The 23,509-nt window shown below is 36.8% G+C and overlaps 1 protein-coding gene across 3 annotated transcripts; it reads left to right on the forward strand.

The window, feature by feature from the left end:
• Nucleotides 1–330: 330 nt before the first annotated feature.
• On the forward strand, nt 331–20,338 carry LOC110451420 (monocarboxylate transporter 12-B-like). 3 transcript variants are annotated; one of them, XM_021499426.1, is made up of 7 exons: nt 331–404; nt 690–886; nt 9,834–10,244; nt 10,895–11,038; nt 12,238–12,384; nt 13,803–15,038; nt 19,582–20,338. In XM_021499426.1, the coding sequence occupies exons 3-7, from the start codon at nt 9,977–9,979 to the stop codon at nt 19,782–19,784; spliced, it is 1,998 nt and encodes a 665-aa protein (XP_021355101.1). In that variant the 5' UTR covers nt 331–404; nt 690–886; nt 9,834–9,976; the 3' UTR covers nt 19,785–20,338. The 3 variants fall into 3 exon arrangements, with proteins under 3 accessions (XP_021355101.1, XP_021355100.1, XP_021355102.1); XM_021499425.1 differs by lacking the exons at nt 331–404; nt 690–886 and adding an exon at nt 4,867–5,145; XM_021499427.1 differs by lacking the exons at nt 331–404; nt 690–886 and adding an exon at nt 6,675–6,707.
• The last annotated feature ends 3,171 nt before the right edge of the window (nt 20,339–23,509 follow it).

The raw sequence follows: 23,509 nt of genomic DNA on the forward strand, positions 1-23,509 counted from the left end.
AAGCCCTCCTACCTGTATAACTGCTAGCATGGACAATTTCAAGCTCCATAAGTAAAAGTATTATCAGTGTTTAACATACCGCTCAAAGTCTAGGAACTGTGTTTAGTTTTTATGTCAGTATGTTATCCATATTTGCACAAATATATTTTTAAATGTACTAAAATAGCATATAGAATTAGAGAAACTGGATGTTTTAATGATAACTGTTCTACCTACATAGTCAAGTACATCTGTAGTACTCGAACGTCACGTGACCTACTTCACAGACGTCTGGACCGTTGACCTTGAGCTCATTGTAGATAAGGATCCCGTCAATGACGTTGTTACAGAGAGATATCGCGTGGTGTGTATGTCTGTACTATGGTGTGGTCACCAACCTTTCACTTTGCTCACGCACACTTCATGTATGTCAATGTTTGAACTGTAAATGCAATTACTGTAAAAATGTAGGATATATACATAAGAAAAGATTATGTGTTTTTTTTCAACAAAGCGATTTCTACACTTTCTGTAATACCAGGTTGAAAAAAACATCGATGTCGATGTAGAAATCTTGCTCCAATTTCCAAGTATGAAGTTATTTAAAGAATTGATGCTCTAATAGTACAAGATATTTTAAGGGGTTTGGTGTTTTTTTATGTGCATATGCTGACATTGATTAACGTAATGGTTTTTTTTTTATTTTATAGACATCGTTGACGAGAACACAAAGATAACAATAACGAAAATTCCACATTACTAAGTAGTAACTGGGTCTCACTGTGACCTGTACTAGCGATCAAAGCATACACAAAGAGTCCGAGTCCCGACGTCGCCTATTTTTTTGTCCTGCTAAAGTCGAGCAACTTGAAACTTGAAGCAGACATTGGATAGATAAAGACACAGGGTAAGTTAACATCTACTATCTACTCCAGGTTACAGGTAGAACAGTTTTCTGGTTATGATAAAAAATGAACACAATATCCAATTTCACTGGTTTTTAAATATCAAATCTTCTTGTATCGTGGTTGGTGGTGCAGTTTGATGTCGATGCGCCTCCATGTTTCTTGTACATTAATGCGTGTTTGTGTATATGTGTGCTAGACGCAGGGTATGTATTGCCTCCCTGCGATAACGAGGATCTGATGCCGACTTTATAGTGCTACCTTACAGAAATACCATGCCGAAGCCCCCATCAAAGCATTATGCCCGGTCTCAGTATACTGACAACGGGTGAAACAGTTGATGTCGTTTGTAGAAATATTGAATGTTTAAGCAGGGAATAACAACTACCATTTTTAAGGAGTTGGTATGTCCCGGCCTGGGGAAAGTTTAAGCTATTAAGTTTTGGTTTGATATGTTTATTTTCGTGAATGTCTCTTTTTACAGTATTGTTGGCCCTAAATATTTAGACTCACATTGTCGATGGGCCGTTAAACAATACCTACTGACTATCTCATTTAGGCTAACGTTCAACACTAAGGCGAAAAGTGAGGTATTGCCAAGAAATGCGCTAGTAAATAAACAGGTAGTTAGAAAGTAGACAGAAATATAAAGATCTCAAATATTTCAAGGGGGCAGCAGATCAATTGCGATTTCTAACCCGATTCTGCAGGCATTCTAGCATTAGTCGCCTTTTTACCTTTAAAAGAACAATGGCGTAAACACAGAACTAACGACAATGACGTATACACATAGAACTAACGATAGGGACGTAAACGACAATGCCGTAAACACATAGAACTAACGACAATGACGTATACACATAGAACTAACGACAATGACGTATACAAATAAAACTAACGACAATGGCGTAAACAAATAGAACTAACGACAATAACGTATACACATAGAACTAACAATAATGACGTAAACGACAATGACGTATACATATAGAACTAACGACAATGACGTAAACACATAGAACTAACGACAATGACGTATACACATAGAACTAACGATAATGACGTAAACGAAAATAACGTAAACACATAGAACTAACGACAATGACGTATACACATAGAACTAGAGACAATGACGTAAACACATAGAACTAACGATAATGACGTAAACGAAAATGACGTTTACAAATAGAACTAACGACAATAACGTATACACATAAAACTAACGACAATGACGTGTCCACATAAAACTAACGACAATGACGTATACACATAAAACTTACGACAATGACGTGTACACATAGAACTAACGACAATAAAGTATACACATAGAACTAACGATAATGACGTAAACGAAAATAACGTAAACACATAGAACTAACGACAATGACGTATACACATAGAACTAGCGACAATGACGTTAACACATAGAACTAACGACAATGACGTAAGCGAAAATGACCTATACAATATAGAACAAACGACAATGACGTGTACACATAGAACTAACGACAATGACGTGTACACATAGAACTAACGACAATGACGTATACACATAGAACTAACGATAATGACGTATACACATAGAACTAACGACAATGACGTATCCACATAACTGACTATAATGGCGTGTATAATGACGTGTACATATATAACTGACAATGTTAGTCGCATTTTACAATACAAATGCATTAAGATACAGCAGGTATATTCTTTGTTTTTTCAATATCCCTAAACAGAATACACGAACAAATCCCCGAGTGGTCCTGCATTAGTCACCTCTAACGATCATGCAGTGGAATATAGTAGACCTAATATTTCTCCGAACCAGTAATATAATAAACAAACCGAACAAAAAAGTTACGAAAATGTATTCTATAGTATGTTTTTTAAAATATAGTATGTTTTTACAATATAGTATTTTTGTCGGTGCAATATAATATTCCTTTGTTTATAAGATAGAATGGTGTTTTCCGATACAAATTTATATTCGTTTCGTTACATCCTAAATACGTTTAGATAACATTTCTTTAGAAACACTACGGTACAGTATAATGGTATGAAGGTCAAGGTAACGAAGTCACTCGCGGTCGGCGTGAGAGCGCTTACTAACACCACACAATACAGAGTCAATGACTTCGAAATCGAAACACAATAGCCGTCGTTGAAAAATGGGTCACATTAAATTGCTTTAAAAGGGTGATATGTTAAAATTAGAGAGCAAAGCTGACTGATGTATAACTGTGCATATATATCTTAGCCAATGAAAATTATACTACAAATAAAGACAGGATGAAAGGAAAAGGCGTGTTTTATACTAATACCCATTCGAGCTGTTGATCCAGATGTAATGAACGGTGGTTATTAAAAACTAATGAGTACCATGTTCAAAAAGTTAATATATCCCGTCAGTTTATAGATTTACCTGGTAAACAATTCCACATCTGATAGTTGTAGTACGAGGGAAATATTATATAAAAACTGTTGTACAGCTCGGAGTTGTGCAGTGTTATTTTCACCTTTGTGTAGAACAATAATGATGTACTTGTTACATGATGTTTTCTTTGTAAGAAATGTTAAATGCTGTGGTGAGTCTTGGATTTATCTTAATCAAAATTTATTTCAACATATATTAATCACTCTTGTTTGGCCTGGGGGGGGGGGGGGAAATGCGGGAGGAAACCTAGGGAACACCCGCATGGTCGGGCAGGTGATCCCATATCTTTTCGGGGAATCGAACCCCGGCCGCCTTGAAAGGCAAGTGCGTTTTCCACTGCGTCACCAAACCACCCTAAATATTTAGCAGTTAAGTGTGAGGAGTGACAAAGGATCTAGCGATGAAGTTTTCATGTATAACATTATTTACCTGTAGTATTAGTAGTAAGATCGTGATATACCACAGGAAACTTGAGGGTTTGGTTACCTTTCTAGTAGCTTCTTAGTACCCTCTGTAAATCTTACAGAGTTAACATAATAACATGTGCGCCTCTTTAGTATCGCCCGGGGTTCGATTTCCTGATAGGATGTGAAAAAGTATAGGGTCACCTGCCCGACCACGTGGGTTTCCTCCGAGAGTAAGACCACCTGCTCGCGAACATCCGAGCCAATAAGAGTGATTGATATCAATATTTAAATAACTTGTTTCATAATTACTGTAAAACTAAATAAACATTTTTAAAGTTTCATGGGATTTTCTAGATATATGGCTTAAGCGAATATGGTACGTAATATATGTAGAAGTTACAAAAAAAGTTATATAGCTTTATCTTGAAACTTTATCAGATAAAGGTTACGTATACATCTCTAGAGAGTCGTCTTTTAATTACAGACCACAGATACGAAACGATAGAACGTCCCACGAAAGTTAATTATTGATCATTTCCATGTTTAAGTGATACTGTGTGTTGTCAACAGCGAGATCAATACATCGTTATACCGCGGCAGACAATCTGTATTGACAGTACTTCATCATTGGGATTGACCGCGGGGCTATAATTACCTCCCTTGTGATCAATAGCCCGTGATTTATTAGATGGATGGGCCATCTTGTGAATAGGATTTCAAAATTGCAATGACGATGCGTTTAAAAGTTATTCCTACCCGTCCTCCCTTCTCACATCTAACTTGTCATATCTGACGGTAGGAGTCTTGTAGTGATATCTGTTATATTACACATGAATGAACTATATATAAATATAACCAACTAAAGTTCATTCTCAATGAAGGCGCATAGCAACTACACATTCGCGTAAACAGCGATTGTTGATATTGACCCGCGTACACGCGCGCTCTATTAATAAGTACACGGGTGAAATAATTATAATCTCCGAAGCACGGGTTTAAGTGATTTCAACCGTCACGACTGGTAGAATGTATGCACACTAGCTAGCAAAACGATCGTCAAAAACCATATATAACCACGTGGATGCGGATGGTGGAACAACCTCACGGTTGACACCAATCTCGTGTACACAACCGACCGTACACAACACGTATCTGTGTTTTAATAACAAAGTACGCATGCTCGTTGTGCTGAGGAAGTGGCTACTGTCTTTTTACCGGGTCAGTGTACTTAGAGACGTATCATTGCCTACAACACTGATACAGGGTAGAGTGTTAATACCATTGTATCATTTCACGTGGAGGGTAAACTATCAGCTCGTGAGCACGTGATCGACGCACATGAGTGACTGTCATGGTGCACGTCAGTTGCAGACGACGTTTGCTGGCACAAGACATCACACCTATGGATTCTGGACGATCGGTATGTGGGTGAAATTGTTCAGTGGTTTCCAATTTTTTTCTGGAGCAGGTATGGGAATACATGTGCTTCATATTTTATGCATTCGTTTGTTTAACGGTTGGCGCTTTAAATGCATATGATGCCGGGGATGTGCCATGCCGAAGGCCCTGGTAGTAAAACAGCTGTTCCAGTCAGTTTTATTATTAGACAGAATATATACACTTTATACTATTCACCCTATACACCCAGTGTATACACACGAATATTATAAGTTACTGACCCAACGCCAACTGTGTACAGGCTTTTAAAACTGCATAATTATCATGCTTGCTTTAGATGTTGGATATCGTCTGAAGCACATTGATTATTTCCGTTCAGAACTCAAATCGCTATACACGGGGCTATTTATGAAACAACTTTTCGGTACGTTTTCTAGCAGAAAAATTGAACATTCGTATAATAATATTACGATTTTGTGAATTTGTCGTAATATGTACTTTTGGCTTTTACATTCAGTCCTTGTACAAATATATACTTTAATAGTTTTATCTACCTGTATGAGTTAAATTATTGAACCTTAAAACGGCAGGTTTAGTCAAATCATTTCTAAATGTTATCAATTATACAAATCAATTAGTAAATACATAAATGTGTTCCGTTAATAATAAAATTAAATTTACTTCAACGCATATTTACGTTTCTGAATAATTATTAACTGATATACATTTGATGTTACTGAAAAACTATAGGCCAATATTGTCATATCAATACGTAAAAGATTAAATCAGATTAGTAGTTTACACGGTAAAATATGACATCACGTGACCGCTGACTAATTATTTGTTTGGTGACGGACAACATGTTCTTTATAGTTAATTGCTATTAACAAATTTCTTTTTTTGAACTATTACATATATATAATTATTAGTATGAAGCCTTCTAAAGTAACTGTTATTAACAAGTTTAATATTTTAAACTATTATATATACTTAGTTATAAGTATGCAGTCTATATCAAACTGTTTTTAACAAATGTCTTTTTTTTAAGTATAATATATATATAGTTATTAGTGTAAAGCCAATATCTAATTGTTATTTATGGTAATAACTATGATGAGGTATACATCAATATAATATCGCGATTACTAATTGAAGAAGCCATTGTATACAAAATCTGAATATATAAGGTATAATTATAATAATATAATATATAAGATATAATTTATTTCATTATGAATACCTTTACTGTGCCTCTACCTCGTGATACTTTCCATAGTCATTAGCGGGGAATAGATATCAAAACATGTGTAACTGTACAGTTAGTTGTTAGATATACCCAATATATCTTATTCGGCACAATGGTCATATAACTACGGCACTATAGATATTACTTGTGTTAACGATAAGCAATGTCCGTGTTTATATACCATTAAATATGCATATAACTTATTTGATTATGCATGAGCATACACTCCATTTAAACCACGTTCATTTCATCGTACCTACCAGTGTGTATGTATAATACAGGTGCCTGCCTAAATGTCTTATAACGTTCAACAACTTGTACACCCGTAACGATGGGAGGTGAGTAAATAGGTCTACGGAAAGGTCGGATCAGGTGACCCAGGTACAAACGGAGATTATTACTATATACCAAACATAAAGAAACCTACAAGGTCAAGGACTTAACACGTTTAACAGTGTTGTAAATATTTGTTTATTACAATCATCCTGGCACTTCCAAGGATAACGCTCTCTTCACCCATGGAATGTACGCGTCAACTTGTAGGTGATATAAATAGACTAGTTTGATCTTTTGATGTAGATCAGAAGAATGGCAGTGTACCGTAAAGATAAGAATACCAGACGAGAACGATTACAGTGTGTATGAAGTTGTCAGTTGTCTTTGGGTATCATCCTTGTTTTGTATTACCCTACTTATTGATACCATAGAGTGCTCTCTCTTATGGTTGATAACATAGAGTCATCTCCTTCAAAGTTGATAACTTATAGTTATCTCCCTTATTGTTATTATTATACACTTCTCTCGTTTATTGTTAATCATTCAAAAGGGACATGAAGAAACTAACCATATTGAAATGGTATCTCGGGGAAGACGTCAGGTTTTCAAATGTTTGACTGATAGAAAGACATTGCACCTCAGAATTAGGTAAAATGTATACATGAGGGAAGTGACGTTATCGGTATTGTGTTCAGTGGTCGGCGGTACAAAGAATAAAATGTATTCAACCTTGTCGAACAATGAACTAAGTGAAAACAAAAAGACATTGAATCTGATGTTAATCATGTTTCTTTCTGTCTGTCATAGAGATCAGGATATCCCAGTCGAATGATAAGATTGTGTAACATAATCCAAACCGAGGCTTGCAGCTTAGTTGGGATGTACGTATCGTTTAATTTGTCGGGTGTCCTGACGACGTACTGCTGAGAAAAAGACGTTTATTTTTTTTTTCGGGAATTTGCCATGATGCCGCTTGTTGTTGAAAACAGGAGGCGATGTCAATGTAAAGGATGGGTTTGATAAAGCGGAGCTGGGCAGATGCTGGGACGACCAATTCGAATTTGAAAGGGTTGTTGGTGACTATCTAATTAAAGTTGGGAGACGTGTCTGGAGTTGATCCACCACTAGCTGACACGGACAGAGAAGCATAGCAAATTGTTTTTTTGTTTGAGCGGTTTTGTAGTGAATGGATTGAAAATGATGATAGGAGAAAGATTTATATTTGTAGATACGACGGCTCTTTCGGTTTCTCTAATTTTAAATTCGAGAGACGACTCTTAGGCCTACTGTTACCTAACCTAAACTCTGCAATGCCAACTGTAGCTGACCTTCTTATACGAAGGACGTTGTTCCTCTACCTGGTGATCGGAAACAAGTTTATTGAAATGTTTCTGTGTTGTTAAGTCTACAATACTACTTGGGGAAGCGCCTGAAATACCCGGGGATAGTGGACTTTTCTCCCTTGCTTGAAGGTTGATGATAGCTAGGTCTTATGAAAAAATGCTGTAGTACGTTTGTCTTGGCCCTTGACCGTGATCTTGCAACTTACATACGTTGAAGTCGGACAGCCCTCGATATCCGTTGCGCCATCAAAAAGAATAATCCTCTAATATGCGAGTTTACTTTTAGATTTAGCCAGAGTTTCAGAAGCAAGCTTCGTGTCTGTGTTAAATCATTACTTAACGACTCAGCTCGCTCTCAACTAGCTAATGATATACCACGAACTGGATATATCTGCCTACTTGGTCTAGTATGCACTGCAGTGTGTAGCGAAATTTATCAGATTTGTATCATAGTGAATTTATCTGCTCATCGATAACGCTTGGCAGCATCTGACAAGTGTCAGTTGCATTTAGCCAATCGAACGCTTCCGTGACATTTCCTTCAAAATAGTACCCAGAGGTACCGTGGCGCTCTACAGATCTCATTAACTGTAAACAAACTATTGGATTTAATGTCTAAACTAAGTCAGATTTATATCAACCGAAAGCGGGTAGAACGCATCACCCCTGATATGAAACAATGTTCCGTCGACCTAGAGCTCTTTCACATCACAAATATAACCTGCTACAGTGCTAATGCAAACAGTCTGTTTTCTTTTCTTTTCATACATAAGTAATTTCGAAATTTGTGGGCGGATTGGTCGAGTGGTTAACACTCCGGCCTTCCAAGCAGGCGGTCGAGGTTCGATCCCCGAAGTCGCCGTACGCATGGAATATTCGGAGAAAGTGTTTTTCTCCTGCCCACACAACTCCAACAACCCAGGTGGAGTATAAAATGGTCTGGGGTGGTTGTTGCGGTATTTGTGCTGTAGCATTCAAGCGAGGTGGCACTATAAATGATACCGTTGGAAGCACGGTCCCACTACAAACAGAACACAATACATCTCCAGCACACACGCAGGCATACACACATGGGGAGATATTAGCCAGGTGGCATACGACTAGTAGTTAGCACCTGATAAGGCAGCTCCTGCGAATTCCTCAATATCGTATTGATTAATATATATGCTAATCGTATTGACTGTATAAAATTGTATATCTATGTACTGTAAAGCGCTTTAGAGTGGCTTATGTTAGCTAGATAGGGCGCTATAGCAAATTATTTATATTATTAATATTATTATTATAAAATTGAAAAATTGGAAGACAACGAGTATCTTGAGTGGAGCTTGCTGGGGTAGATGTCAATCAAGCTGTTTTCTTTCTGTTTTTCAATTTTATTATATTTTAATGTATAGGCCTTCATTACCATGGGGAACTGGCAAAGACTTTTGAATACCATTTTTTATTTATCATGTATCAAATAAAATAAACTCCAATAAAATCACTGTAGTTGTACTGTATCTCGCTTGAAATATTCTGAAAACAATGGCGTATATCTATATATGTATCTCGATGCTTGGTTATGCTAAAGTTGATACATGAGGATTCTTAGCATACGGAAAGAATGAGAAAAGTTTTCCAGCAAATTGCACTAATCCAAAGTCAGTGCCGGTTTTATATTTTTTCTCTCTCTACTGGAATTGTGTTCTTTATGTTATGTCTTACAAGACAAGCATTGCACAACCTTTAATACAAGACTATCATTACACAACGTGTCTGTGGTTTCTGCCTCATATTTATATGTATTTGTTAATAGAAGAATGAACTTTCTCATTAATAATTTTTCCTTTTATCTATATTTAGTCGAATTCAGGATCCCGTAACAGGAGGTGTTTGCGAAACGAAGGTTCAGACATCACTAACACGACAGACGGTTTCAGCTAGTGGACATCCATTTTAGCTCCTGGACGTCATAACACAGGGAATACGGCTTTGGGGATGACATCATGGCAAACACAAGTACCACGATAAATGATGGAACCGATCCCGTCAGTATTGGTAATGGAAACTGCAAACACTTGGACAAGGGAGATGGTGCTAGCGTGAACAAATCGGAATGTCATGTATTGAAAGATGGAAGGAAACAATTAAAGATTGATGCCGAGACTGGTCAAACTCCAAACAGCTCTAAAGATACTGATCGTCACAGAGCTAAAGATACGTTTCATGACGGAATCCCGGTGGATCAGGGATGGGCCTGGATGGTATTGTTAGGTTAGTACGAATAGCGGACACGCACATTATTTTCTTCTTTTTTAGACTTCTTTGGGAACATTATTGATCAAGTGAACATGTTCTGCTACCTTTGATAAAGAATAGTTTTAGATGATGCTGGTACAAGAAAACATATCTAGTCTGCCTTAGGTAACACCTGCATTACTCATTGATTCATTGTAAGACGTGGAAATCAAACGGCAACGCATTACTGCGAACCTCTTTCAAATGTAAATATTTTATGATTGCATGTGTTGATATTCAAGCGCTATTTGAAAGATTGTGTTGTCTTAACATATCTGATTTTCAGATACTCTTTAAAAAAGATTAATTGATGTGTATTCAATACAACTAATTTAAAAGACAACTTCCAATTAATCCCAGAGAACGTCACTTTTTTTGTACATATTTTTCCTTTAACGTATCTAACAAATGACCAGTGATTTTGTCCATGTAAACAAGCAAAATATGAGCAAATGAATTCCTATAATGATGTTAAGGAATCAAAATCCAATTATAACGTTTTCAAGACATGTATGCTTAATATCTATTCGGGACCTGGATAATTTTGATAAAACCTTTCATAATAAAGGATGCATTGGAGGCTCTTGTTTAACCTAGGTCATTAATTAATCAATGAAATCTTCCAGGTTGTACTATCAATATGGCTCTGATCTTTGGAACTCTGAAGGCGTTCGGAATATATTTTGTGGAGTTTATTACTGTGTTTGAAGCGGAAGTTTCTGTGACGTCACTTATATCGGGTATTCAGCAAGCAACATACTCTTTGTTTGGTAAGCTATTATATTCATCACATAACCGGCTAATCTTACTTCAGTCATATAGCTGATTCCGAGACAAACTCATGTATTTTACCCTGTGATAATTCAAGATGTTTATGTACTCCCATAGTGAGAGTCGTTTTCGGCTGGAACTTTCAGGATCAAATCGGAAGGTTACTATTGGTGTCACAATATGCATAGAGTTTATCTCAATATATAGTAATAAAGACAGAATGTATTGCGATACGTATCCCGATATATTGTTATAGGGAAAAGGTGTTCAATTAAAAAGAAAAAGTTACTTAACCCTGTAGAGTAAATAATAGAATTGTTCTTCTGTTCTGCCAAGGCTAAGGTTAGTTTTAATGTACATTGAAGATAACTTATATTATGAAACATTATTTCGCATTAAAAGGCGTTCAGCATCGATCACGAATTCATTTATCACTCAACAATCATCGTTACGCAACGAAATGCAAACGCGAATTTATCACGCCCTCACACATAAGTGCAAAAGGTCAGATAGGACAAAAGATTTAAGAGATATTTATAAATTAAAAACATAGTACTGTAAACTCAATTCCCCTCCATTGGCATGCATATAAAACAAGTTTGTAGTTGCTGATTTAAGCGGTTGAATACATTTTTAAAACTGCATCCGAAAGGGTTGTAATTTTGAAAAACACATGTAGAGTTAGATGCGAGCTGTTGAGATAAGTTCGTTAGATGTAGCTTTCTGTAGTGTTTCGTTGTTTTTAAAAATGTTGTTACTTTTATCTTTATTATCGTTTTAATATTCAAAGATATCATAGACGATAAGATATCGAGCTTTTACGATGTCCTCAAAGAGTTTTTTCGCCTTACTATTACTAACGCTGTGAGTCTGGCTCTAGCTAGGTTTGAGTCCCAGTGTTACGCAATGGTACATTAAGTTTGAGTCCAGCCTAGGAAAAACTTCGTGTATGTGATTATGTTATGCTTGTTTCATTTCTTTTATAAAAGTTTGAAATATTTATGATGTTTCCGTGAATTGATATACATATGCATAATTAAATCCTTCGTTAAAATGACAAACAATATAGTGTCATGATTGCTAGGAGAAAATCTTTAAATCAAACATCGAGAAATTCTCATTTGGAATTAGCATTTATATATTAATAATGAATATCAACTGAAAGCAGTCCATACTGAAATGACACTACTTGTTTCAGCTCTGCCCATGCTGACCGCAGGGATGAAATATGTAACTTGTCGGCAGGCTTCCATAACAGGGGGATTCTTGGCTGGGACTGCCTACATTCTCGGTAGCCGAGCACTGAACATCTACATGTTACTCGCCACTCACGGCGTTCTTTACGGTACATACACAAACTTAATGGTCTAGATAAGTTTGATTAGATAGATTTGTAAAAATATCGACCTATCAGTATTGCTGTTTGAAAGGTATTTTTGGGAAAGCATTTATGTTTCGTAACCTTCTATATATCAGAGTAATAGCCTATTGGTCTAATACCAAAGATTGTCAGAAGCACAGCTTACTCGCTATATCAACGTTTTCCCAATGTTTAAACGTCTCGGAAGGCAGACTGTCACATATTAATTGCGTTATGATCCTTTGCTGTTTTGTTGTGGAAGTGTTCCCGAACTTTGTTCACAAATGATCATTGGCACAATCAAACGGAAAGTTAGGAGTATTGCTTATTTTAATAACTACAATCCCTGGTGATGCTTTGTCGTCTCATTGTGATGGAGTTGTACGGTGTGCATTTCAATTTTTGCAGATAAAAATGTCGCTACCATTGTAAACTATCTAACAGCTGGTGGTCTTTTTAATAAAATAGAGTCACCATAGCCACTTTCAATATTCATGTTGACGTTTGTCTTTAATCTTTACGTTTGTTTGATGTTTCTATTTTAGATTGAGTTTTTGTCGACCCTTTGTTGGCCGTATATGTAATAACCCCTCCTGCGTTGATTGGCACTGAAGCATATAATGATAGTGATAATAATCAAGTACTAATGTTGCTTAAACAACATAAAACATTTCTGTCCAATACATTTACTGACTCAGCACATTTTGACATAGTAAGTTGTATTCAGAGGTATTAGAGTCGAGATACCGGTTTCATTTTCGAACGTTTATCAGAATCGCTCTGTGCTTAATTCATGTTTGCTGATAGCTCTTTAAATATCAGTCGTTATCTGTTGAAATCGCGCTCCTTTTCAAATGCGAAAGAGGCTTGAAATCTAAAAATTAACAGAAGTTGAAAAAAAATTACAACAGAAACGTATTTCATAATACTACCTCCTTTCAGATCATCAATTTTCTGTTTTTTTCGACTGTTTTATGACTTCACAAGGATACATCTTACATGTGTGCAGGGTTTAATGTCGCACGAATTAAGCTATGTACCTACGTGATTCATCTCTATAGTTATCGTGTGAAATAATATGCACATAATTGGAGGATTTTTTCGGTTTCATAAGCTTCATATCAGTAGTGTAGTGATGTTAATTTTTCGTGGAAAAAAAGACTTTCATCTATTACAATTACATGCTGAACGGCCCATCAGCACAGGAAAGGTCATTATGGCCAACAACCGGTCGAGAAAAACAAATGCACGAATAAAAACACGAAGAAAACTAAGGTTTATAAGAAAAGAATAACACGTTTAATACCACAAAGAACGATTAACTTAACAGATTAGAACTAATAATTTACTTTAATCATTTGGGACACCTTTTGCTTGTAATCTTCGATGTTCTTTATTTTCAGGCTTAGCTTTGGCATGTGTTTTTCCGTCCAGTTCGTACTTAGTCGGACTTTATTTTAACCGACGCCGCAGCTTGGCTAACGCTATCGTCCTGGCAGGAGCAGCGTTGGGCGGTTTAGGGTTACCTCCCTTGTACCGTTTTCTCCTCGACACATACGGGTTACGTGGCGCGTTGCTGATCACGGGTGGTTTACTGTTTCATACAATGGTCAGTGCTATGTTAATGAGGCCAACAGATTTCTACGCATGTAAACAGCATCATTCGGATGTTAGCAGTGATGCACTGAGCTCAGGTTTACCCCAGGACAAACTACACGTGAAAAAACATGATAACCTATTGTCAAGTATATCTCACGACAACCTACTGCCGAAACCAAACAAATTTGGATCCACTTTATCTCAAGACAGACTTCATGTGTTAGAAAAAGGCAAACTGGGATGCAGTTTATCTCACGATAAATTAGAAGTAAAACAGTTAGGTCAAATGGACATAAGATACCATAAACCGGAAGTGTCATTGCTGCAGCCGGCACCCGTTCTCCATCACATGAAACACAACCATTTTTCCCATTCGAACAGATTTGTGTCTTCCAGTGAAAGTATAATACAGCGTCTATCACGATCAGCTGTCATATACTCGGCTAGCAAAGGAGACTTAGTACATATGTCTGTACAGGATCTGGCCGCGTCCAACGGAAAAATTAGCTGTTACAAAAGCATCGACACTGTCGACATGGTCGCCGACATTGCGGACGAAAAGCCTGCAGGTATGTTCGACTTTTCAGTTTTGAAAAGTTCACTCATGCGCTTATTCTTAATTGTTTACATGCTAGGAGGCGCTTCAGCCGGATATGTACACGTTTTCATACCTCCATACGCAAGAGAGCGACAAATAAGCAACTACCAGGTAGCGCTGATAGTATCGGCCACCAATGCGTGTGACTTTGTAGGCCGTGTCCTTGGCGGAGTAATAGTGGATCGACACATTCTCAGATCTCATACGACGGTCGGTATCACACAACTTATGGCCGGACTGGTCATCCTAATGTCCCCTATCTACCAACAGTTCTGGTCGATGCTCGTTTTTGGGATGCTGGACGGTCTCTTTGCCGGAAGTTTATTCTCTCTGGCGCCCGCTGTAGTAGTCGACTTCCTAGGGATGGAGAAATACAGAAGCGCTATGGGGATACTTCTTGTCGCTCAGGGAGTGTCGCTGGGAACCTCTGCACCAGTAGCAGGTAACTACTCGATAATTAAAATAAATAAATATGTTACTTATGTAGTTTATTAATGAAATCTGTAAAATGCAGAATCATGTTTTCACAGATTAATGATGATTGGCCGATTACGAGTGGCACTCATAAGCTGTACTTTCATACATTTTCGTGAGAGAACGGAACAGGTATGTTATTGCTTCAATGGGTATACAACAATATCGATCAAATAAATGTACGTTTACTATGCTTACTCCAAACAAATCGCATTTTGAATTGCTGAGAAAGATGTAATTTTCTTCAATGTTTTCCGCTTTTTTCACAGCGATAGTGTAGGATACTGTATTCAAGGGTAACATCAATCTGATTAAAATCATCTGTTACATGGCTCCGAAGTACGAAGTTAACGAAGCCATGTAACATATGATTTTAATCAGATTGGGCTAACATTTAAACATAATGCGTAAACGGGTTGTCTCAGTGATATCATTTACAATCAGCAAACTTTCGGTGACTGTTGACAATATGTCTACTCTATTAACAACACGTAAAAGCATATATGCACTTTCCGTCCTATCACATACAAATTCCAAATAAAGCAGGAAGTGGGTGGGTTAAAATCTGGTAATCCAGAATAGATTTGTATTTTGAATGGTTAACAAAAATAGCTTGTACTGTATGACCTTTTTGTTTACAAAATGTTCTCAATGGCGCGCTCAGTGCATAATATCCACAATCCTCTACTTTTCATTCACCGCGAGTACCTCTTTATGTTCTTAGCTTTTATACATGGGCGACAACTCTTCGATACTTATTTGTTATTTACTCAAAATAAAGTGGTTATGTGCACGACTCTAGATGCATAAATTAAGCTAAGCATGAGTTGGTGGCCATAAGCCTGAGTGGGGGTTGCCAAACTCCGCAATTAAACCAAGATGTGCAACATTGTAGGTTTCCCCATCGCCTTATATTTGACGTTGATTATGTACACCCAACAAACTAAAAACATAAATGAATGGCTCATCTGTTGGTTGGAAAAGAGCACATTCCACGTTATCGCAAAAGATAACTAATATGGTGTCCCTGCATTGTATTGTGCTTTTTCCTGTGTCATCTGTTCAAAAGAAAAAACAAATCGATCTGTTGCCTCCATTACAACACTTCGAACGTGTTTTTTTATTGCACACATTGACAAGAAGGTGACTTGTATTACTGTAGGGAATACGATGCTCGAACCATTCCGTACGAACTACCCAGTATGGTAACATGACCATACGGTTCGTTTGTTGTCACACGAAAACGGCATGTCTAACACTGGCTTATAAATGTCTACCATCTCTCATATCGTTAACTGATTTTGTTGGGTTTTGGGGGGATTCGGGTTTTTTGGGGAAAATATAACAGCGAAATCACGTATTTACTCGACGTTTGACTACATGTACGTACGATAATACAAATGATATACGTACCCGCGTCAAGAATGTTTTATACGTTTATACCTGTTGCTTTATTCAGTTTTACTTCATTTCTATTTTCTATGAATTGTTGACTAAAGTTGCTAAAGTATCAATACATAAAACACATGCGGGGCATCCAAGAAGTAGCGGGGTTGTTACTCATGTTGTATTCAATCCGCCTCTTTAACTTTACGAATTAACCAAAAAGAGGTCTTTTATTTTTGGCAGAACACACGCAAAATGAAGTAAAAATAATTTTTAGTTACTTCCCTTTGAATGATAAACTCAGTTGTGAAGCTCAAATTCGAAAGTTTAGAATTTTAACCATACACATGAACACCATTTATGTTTATCGTGAATAGTTCCAATATTTCTTCTACTGTTTTACTTATATTCTCTCTCTCGACAATCCGTGTAGGCCGGAAATTAAGAAAGGAATATACCTACTGTTATCCATTGTATGATGAGCGAACCCTTGCAGAATTCGGGCTTGATTTATGCCACTTTGCAACATTTTGGATAGCCATAGCAATGACTTCTCATCACTGCTGGACGTTTTACCTTGAATGGGTGGTTGTAAGGACTAAATAACCAGTTATCAGTACAATGTTACCGAAAACAATGTCATACTCACCTGTCAAGGTTATAACATTAGAGTAAGTTTACTCTTTCACCGAGTATAGCCTCAAAAGTGTGGTTTAGTGTTCAGCATTCCGGTGTTTCGGTAGAGTGGAGATACTGACGGAGGTAATATAGACATGCTTACATATTTTGTCTAGACATATCTGTGGCACTCAGCATGTTGTGTACGGGTTATTCCTGAAGTTGCAAACACTCATGGAAAGGTTGGTACATAAGTTGATTTTGCTCGACATGTGATCATTTTCCTCACATATTGAATTAAATAATTTGCTCATTGTGTTTATATAAGAGCGCCTTTAAGCAACAAGATGTAATTATAATTCGGAAAAGTCTTCGAGGGCATTGGGGTTCCGATAAATGGTTCATTTTTTGTGTCTATGATTCCTGATGTCTCTAACATAATGGCGACGAGAAATGTCACGATTGTGGCTTTCCAAGCCAAAATGAATAAGGAATGATGCTTTAAGTGTTCAGCACTAGCAATAACAACAAAGTCATGGTTCCGCTCAATTTCGCTCTCTACACCCCTGGAATATGTCATAGCGAAATGGCTGGCTCAGTGTGCGCCACCTTGTTGATGAGACGAGAAGACTAGTTCGATCCTTTGATATACATCAAAAGAATCTCGCGGTCACGAAACGGTGTTTAAAGTCGGGCGTCTCTTCTTTTCAATCTTCAAAGGACAGGTATCAGCCTAGCGATTGATCAGGGGTTTTTTAACCGAGACCAATCAAACAGCTATCTCCGTGCCTTCAATTTTGCTAGAACATTCCAAGGGTGTAGAGAGCGAAAGTGAGCACAACCCCCGTGATATCGAGGGTGTGGTTCTACATGCCTATTGTTAACGGGAAAGATGTAAAAAGCATTATCGTATCATCATACAACCCCAATATCTTCAGTAATAACATCAATAAGGTTACCGAGGCATAACATTTCCGTTACCGTTGTTATTACATCATTTTCCAGATTAAATGGACGTTTGTCTGTGTAAAGCACTCTTCATATAAAACAAACCCTGTATTTTTTATACATCAATGCAATACAGAATTGTTTGACGGAATTGTCGGAATGGGTAGTGAAATCAACGTACTTAACGACACCGTCCATGCGTGTTTGAAAGTTCGGTCACTTAAACCTTCCCAAACCCGTGCACATTTTGGGTACCAAGGTTTTGTATGGAAAGAAAATTAGTTTACTTGCCTTGGTGATCCCCTTACCGCTTCAGTGCCGACTACCTTTATATCTCAAACTCGATACCCCTCTTGTGACACTATACAAACTGAATTTTAAGCTGTCTTTTAGTAACTCAATCGCACGTGGACACTGTCTTCATGTGGACTTCAATTTGGCACTGCATTACCCGATCGTGTTGGTGAACCATAAAGACTGCTATGTGACCATATTTGGTTGATGACCGTAGCTGTATGGTCGTATATGTTGATGGAACAATGATGCCATTGCCTTCTTTGAACGTATCGTTTTGATGGACCTATAAGTCTATATACAGGATCATGACAAGAGCGAGCTTGTAAGACCAACACAATATACAAATATAACAAACACCTTGATGAAAGGTTGATAATGGCCGTTTTCATTCATTAGAAAAAAACAAAGTTATAGAATGTTCATAATCTTTCATTTTTCTTTTCATTCATGAAAGATGTAAATATTATCTTTGGTCTTAGGTGGGGACCAAAAATACGCCGTTAATATTATCTTTGATCTAAGATGGGGACCAAAAATAAGCCCATGCAATATAAAAGATAACATATAATATTTGAATTTAGGTGGCGACCAGAATAACATAAGACATTAAGTATAAACTAAAAAAATACTGTATTGCATTAAAGGAAACATAGGAGGTTGCAGAAATGGGATGGAGGTGGGTTCAACGAATTATGATACCTTTTTTAACGAATACTAACCTTTTCAATACTTAAATTTTGAATGCAGGTTTCATTGATCAAGTGTTGTGCTATTGGCTTTCTTAAAAATTACTCCGCCTGACCTAATCACCACCGATTTCTAGCCGTCATCTTCTGCGTCATGTTTACAACCGTACTTTTACAAAATAAACAGTCCGGTAATGGCTATTAAAATACGTGTTCATAAACGGACCTGCGTAAAGTTTATAAAAGTGTGATTTTGATTTAATTACTAAGTGCCGTTTTTATTCATTAGAAAAAACGACAGTTATAGAAAGTTCAGTAAGTTGAGGAAAGATGTGAGCATTACCTTTGGTCTTGGGAGGGGACCAAAAATACGCCACATATGGCTCCCATTTTATGAGCCCATGGAAAATGCTGCAAATGCAGTTTCTACTATTGGCTGACAAAAGGGGACTACCATGTGATCTTGTACTACCTCATGGTGTTGATGGGCCAAGAAGACCTTATCAAATAAAGATAGAAATATCAATATGTTAAAAAAAAATTGTGTCCTTATATATTTTATGTTCTATCTTCCAGGGTTGCTGAGGGACTATACCGGAACGTACACGACCTCGTTTTACTTTATCGCCTGTAGCGCTCTCACAGGCGCATTGTTGATTCTTGTGGTTCCGGTTTTTTTACGCAGGTGCAAAAGTAGGTACCAATCACGTGACGCTATCTGCGAGAAAGAGACAAATATCCATCTCACAGTGACAGAGAACTCGGAGAGGGATGTATAATTCAACGACAGATCAGGGAATGATGTATATTTTATGTCATATATATATATATAAATGATACAAATATATATTTTCAATTTATATAAATTAAGTATTTTTGTTAAAACTACTATCTTTCAAGATACCGGCGAAATCTGAGCCGCCTTGAAGTGATATTACCGTTCACCATTTATTAGTAGTAATGTTGTGAACATAGAACATTGTATTGTCCCTCGTTGAAGCATTTGCTGCCGGTTAAGAGATATTCAATCATGAATCATGTTTAATACTATAGCCAAAATACGTTGACAGTATTTAAACATCGGGCGCGGTTCTTCTGGCTTCGTTGGCAGCTGTGTTTTTGTATAAATATTTGTAAAGATATCGTTTATTTTGGAAGAGACCATGATGAAATTTCGACTGTTTTGACAATGATGAACGTAGCACACACACACACACACACACACACACAGGTGATGGTGTTTTTATGCCCTCGCCATAAAATGGGGAGGCATATAGTGTTGCCCATGTCCGTCCCGTCCCGTCCAATCCACGAGCGGGGGCATTTATGTCTTACAGACATTTTCTAGTTTAATAATTTGTTAACAGATACAAAATAAATTTCGCTGCATCATACAGCTGTTTCGGCCTTTTAAGACTCATCGGTAATGCTATAGGCCAAAAGGTAGAAAATCCGAATTGGTCGAAACTACTTTTAACAACGAAGCATGAGTACTTAAAAACTCATAATTTTATTTTTATTAATTTCAAAACTTGGAGAAGTTCTGGTTAATCAAAAATAAGATGTTACATGTTTGTGTGAAAAATTAAATAAAAAACATTTTAAGAGATATTATCAGGAACATTCCCTCTTACGTAGATAACAGTGATTTATGGTGTCAAAATAATCAATTGACTTATATCTAGAATACAATTTCATGGGGTTTTGTTAAATAAAATAAATCCTTGACCCTGACGAGTATGATCTATCAATAATGTCATAATTTACCCGATTGGAGTTTGTTTGGTTTTCCTGCACGTGAGAAGTTCTGAGTCCTCCGCTTCGGTGTTACGTCATTGCGTTGATAATTCCCAATAGGTGACATGTAACGTACACCAGTGCTCATACATTTACATGTTAGATTATATAAAAAAAAATTACATCACATTGTGTACTATACTGCCTTATTCAAAGTGCTATTATTATACAGTCATGTTTCTATTGTATATTACACGGTAAAATTTCGTGGTATATTTACAGTGTATATAGCCAAATATATACTACATGTTGTTAGTGAGACTGGAAGTGCTAAAGTAAGGTACAGTGATTGATTGGTAACGTTTAATTTCTTATAAAAAAGATTGTTTTAATGTTTTATTCTTTTTAATACATATTTTATTAATTTTACACTTTTGTTTATAATAGACACTGGTGTTCATATTTTATTTAGAATATACTTTTATTGCATTTTATTGCTACTATGTATTTTTCATTGTATACATTTTGAGCGTTGTATTTGTTATCAACCCATCAGACACTGGTCTCGTGATACCTATGGACATAACATTCCTTTTTGAAAAGGTATTATCTGTAACACATTAAGTGTTTAAATGCTATCTTATCAACTTTACTGTTTATATCCTAATATCTATTATACTATGAAATGTATTTAATGAGAAATGTCATGTCTATATGTATTTGTAAAACTCGATAGGACTACTGTATCCACTGATCTACATAGTTTAGCTGTTATTCAAGAAAAAATGAAACTTATAACTACCTGCATGTTTTACTCTGTTTATCTTAAGCAAGTAAAAAATGAACAGTTTACTTTCTAGAATTGTTATCATGGATTATGGTATTAATGAGAGAGAAAGGACGCTGAATTATCACATTATTTAGATTTTTTTTATTTTATTTTTTTATTTTCATTTTAAGATTTCTTTTTAAGGGAAGCATGTGACTTAACCTACCTGAAACCATTCACCTCTGAGTAACCAACACACTTACCAACCAACCTTTTAACCTGTCCACTGAACCAAACAATCAAACAAAAACAGTAACACATAGGCAGAACCAGCTAGTATGAGGACAAAGAAGGGACGTAATTATTTCCTGTTTATAAACGTTACATGCAAAAAAGGAAGAATATAATGTAACAAGTAATCTCACATCCTTAACCTACCTCCCAATAAAATGATCATAACAAAGCAAACCTACATTCTAGAGAGAAAAAAACATTTCGTTCACAAGTGGGACAGACTGTGTAGTGCTGACGAATCGACGTAATACATATATGATATGAATCCTGTTTAATGTAAAAGTCGCCCGTTTGATCTGAAGTTATCATAACAGGAAATATTATGAATGTTGTAGCGGATAACGTCCGATCCTCTTAAGTCAATGTCGATTCACTTCCGGTTGTGTGCGTTCGCATTTTCAGGTGTCGTTGACCGATTTAATATGCTTTTGTTTTTGTTTTGGTGAAACAAATAGTGTGTCACGCCCCAACTAGTTCCTATAATACAAGTTTAGCCAGTAAACGGGCCTCATATATGCATTTTTTAGGTCACCTGTGCTTAAGCTCAATATGGCCGCCACGGCCGCCATTTTGAAAATACCTATTTTAAACGTAAAGTCAAGTTCTGCTGGGGCGCAATTGAACTGAAAATTGGTAGGAATGATCGACTTATGGTCCAGACAGAGTGTTGTTATTTTTCAGGTCAATCAAAAATCCAATATGGCCGCCGTGGCCGCCATTTTGAAAAACTATTTTAAACTTAAAGTCAAGTTCTGCTAAGCCGATTGAACGTTTGTAGGAATGATCGACTTATGGTTCTGACAAAGTGTTGTTATTTTTCGGGTCGATCAGAAATCCAATATGGCCGCCACAGCCGCCATTTTGAAAAAATAATTTCAAACTTAAAGTCAAGTTCTGCTGGACAGATTGAACTGAAAATTGGTAGGAAGGATCGACTCATGGTCCTGACAGAGTGTTGTTATTTTTCGGGTCAATCAGAAATTCAATATGGCCGCCACGGCCGCCATTTTGAAAATACCTATTTCAAACTTAAAGTCAAGTTCTGCTGGGCCGATTGAACTGAAAGTTTGTAGGAATGATCGACTCATGGTCCTGACAAAGTGTTGTTATTTTTCGGGTCGTTCAGAAATCCAATATGGCCGCCACGGCCGCCATTTTGAAAAACTATTTCAAACTTAAAGTCAAGTTCTGCTGGGCCGATTGAACTGAAAGTTTGTAGGAATGATCGACTCATGGTCCTGACAAAGTGTTGTTATTTTTCGGGTCGTTCAGAAATCCAATATGGCCGCCACGGCCGCCATTTTGAAAAACTATTTCAAACTTAAAGTCAAGTTCTGCTGGGCAGATTGAACTGAAAATTGGTAGGAAGGATCGACTCATGGTCCTGACAAAGTGTTGTTATTTTTCAGGTCAATCAGAAATCCAATATGGCCACTATGGCCGCCATTTTGAAAAACTATTTCAAACTTAAAATCAAGTTCTGCTAGGCCGATTGAACTGAAACTTTGTAGGAATGATTGACTCATGGTCCTGACAAAGGGTTGTTATTTTTCGGGTCAATCAGAAATTCAATATGGCCGCCACGGCCGCCATTTTGAAAATACCTATTTCAAACTTAAAGTCAAGTTCTGCTGGGGCGCGATTGAACTGAAAATTGGTAGAAATGATCGACTTATGGTCCTGACAAAGTGTCGTTATTTTTCA

Source organism: Mizuhopecten yessoensis, unplaced genomic scaffold, assembly GCF_002113885.1.
Source record: "Mizuhopecten yessoensis strain PY_sf001 unplaced genomic scaffold, ASM211388v2 scaffold6015, whole genome shotgun sequence".
In the NCBI taxonomy this organism is placed as follows: domain Eukaryota; kingdom Metazoa; phylum Mollusca; class Bivalvia; order Pectinida; family Pectinidae; genus Mizuhopecten; species Mizuhopecten yessoensis.

Coding starts and splice junctions, on each gene's coding strand:
- LOC110451420 (XM_021499426.1), top strand. CDS start 9,977: ATGGCAAACACAAGTACCACGATAAATGATGGAACCGATCCCGTCAGT. Junction 10,245..10,894: donor GGCCTGGATGGTATTGTTAG/GTTAGTACGAAT, acceptor GAAATCTTCCAG/GTTGTACTATCAATATGGCT. Junction 15,039..19,581: donor AACCTCTGCACCAGTAGCAG/GTAACTACTCGA, acceptor TCTATCTTCCAG/GGTTGCTGAGGGACTATACC.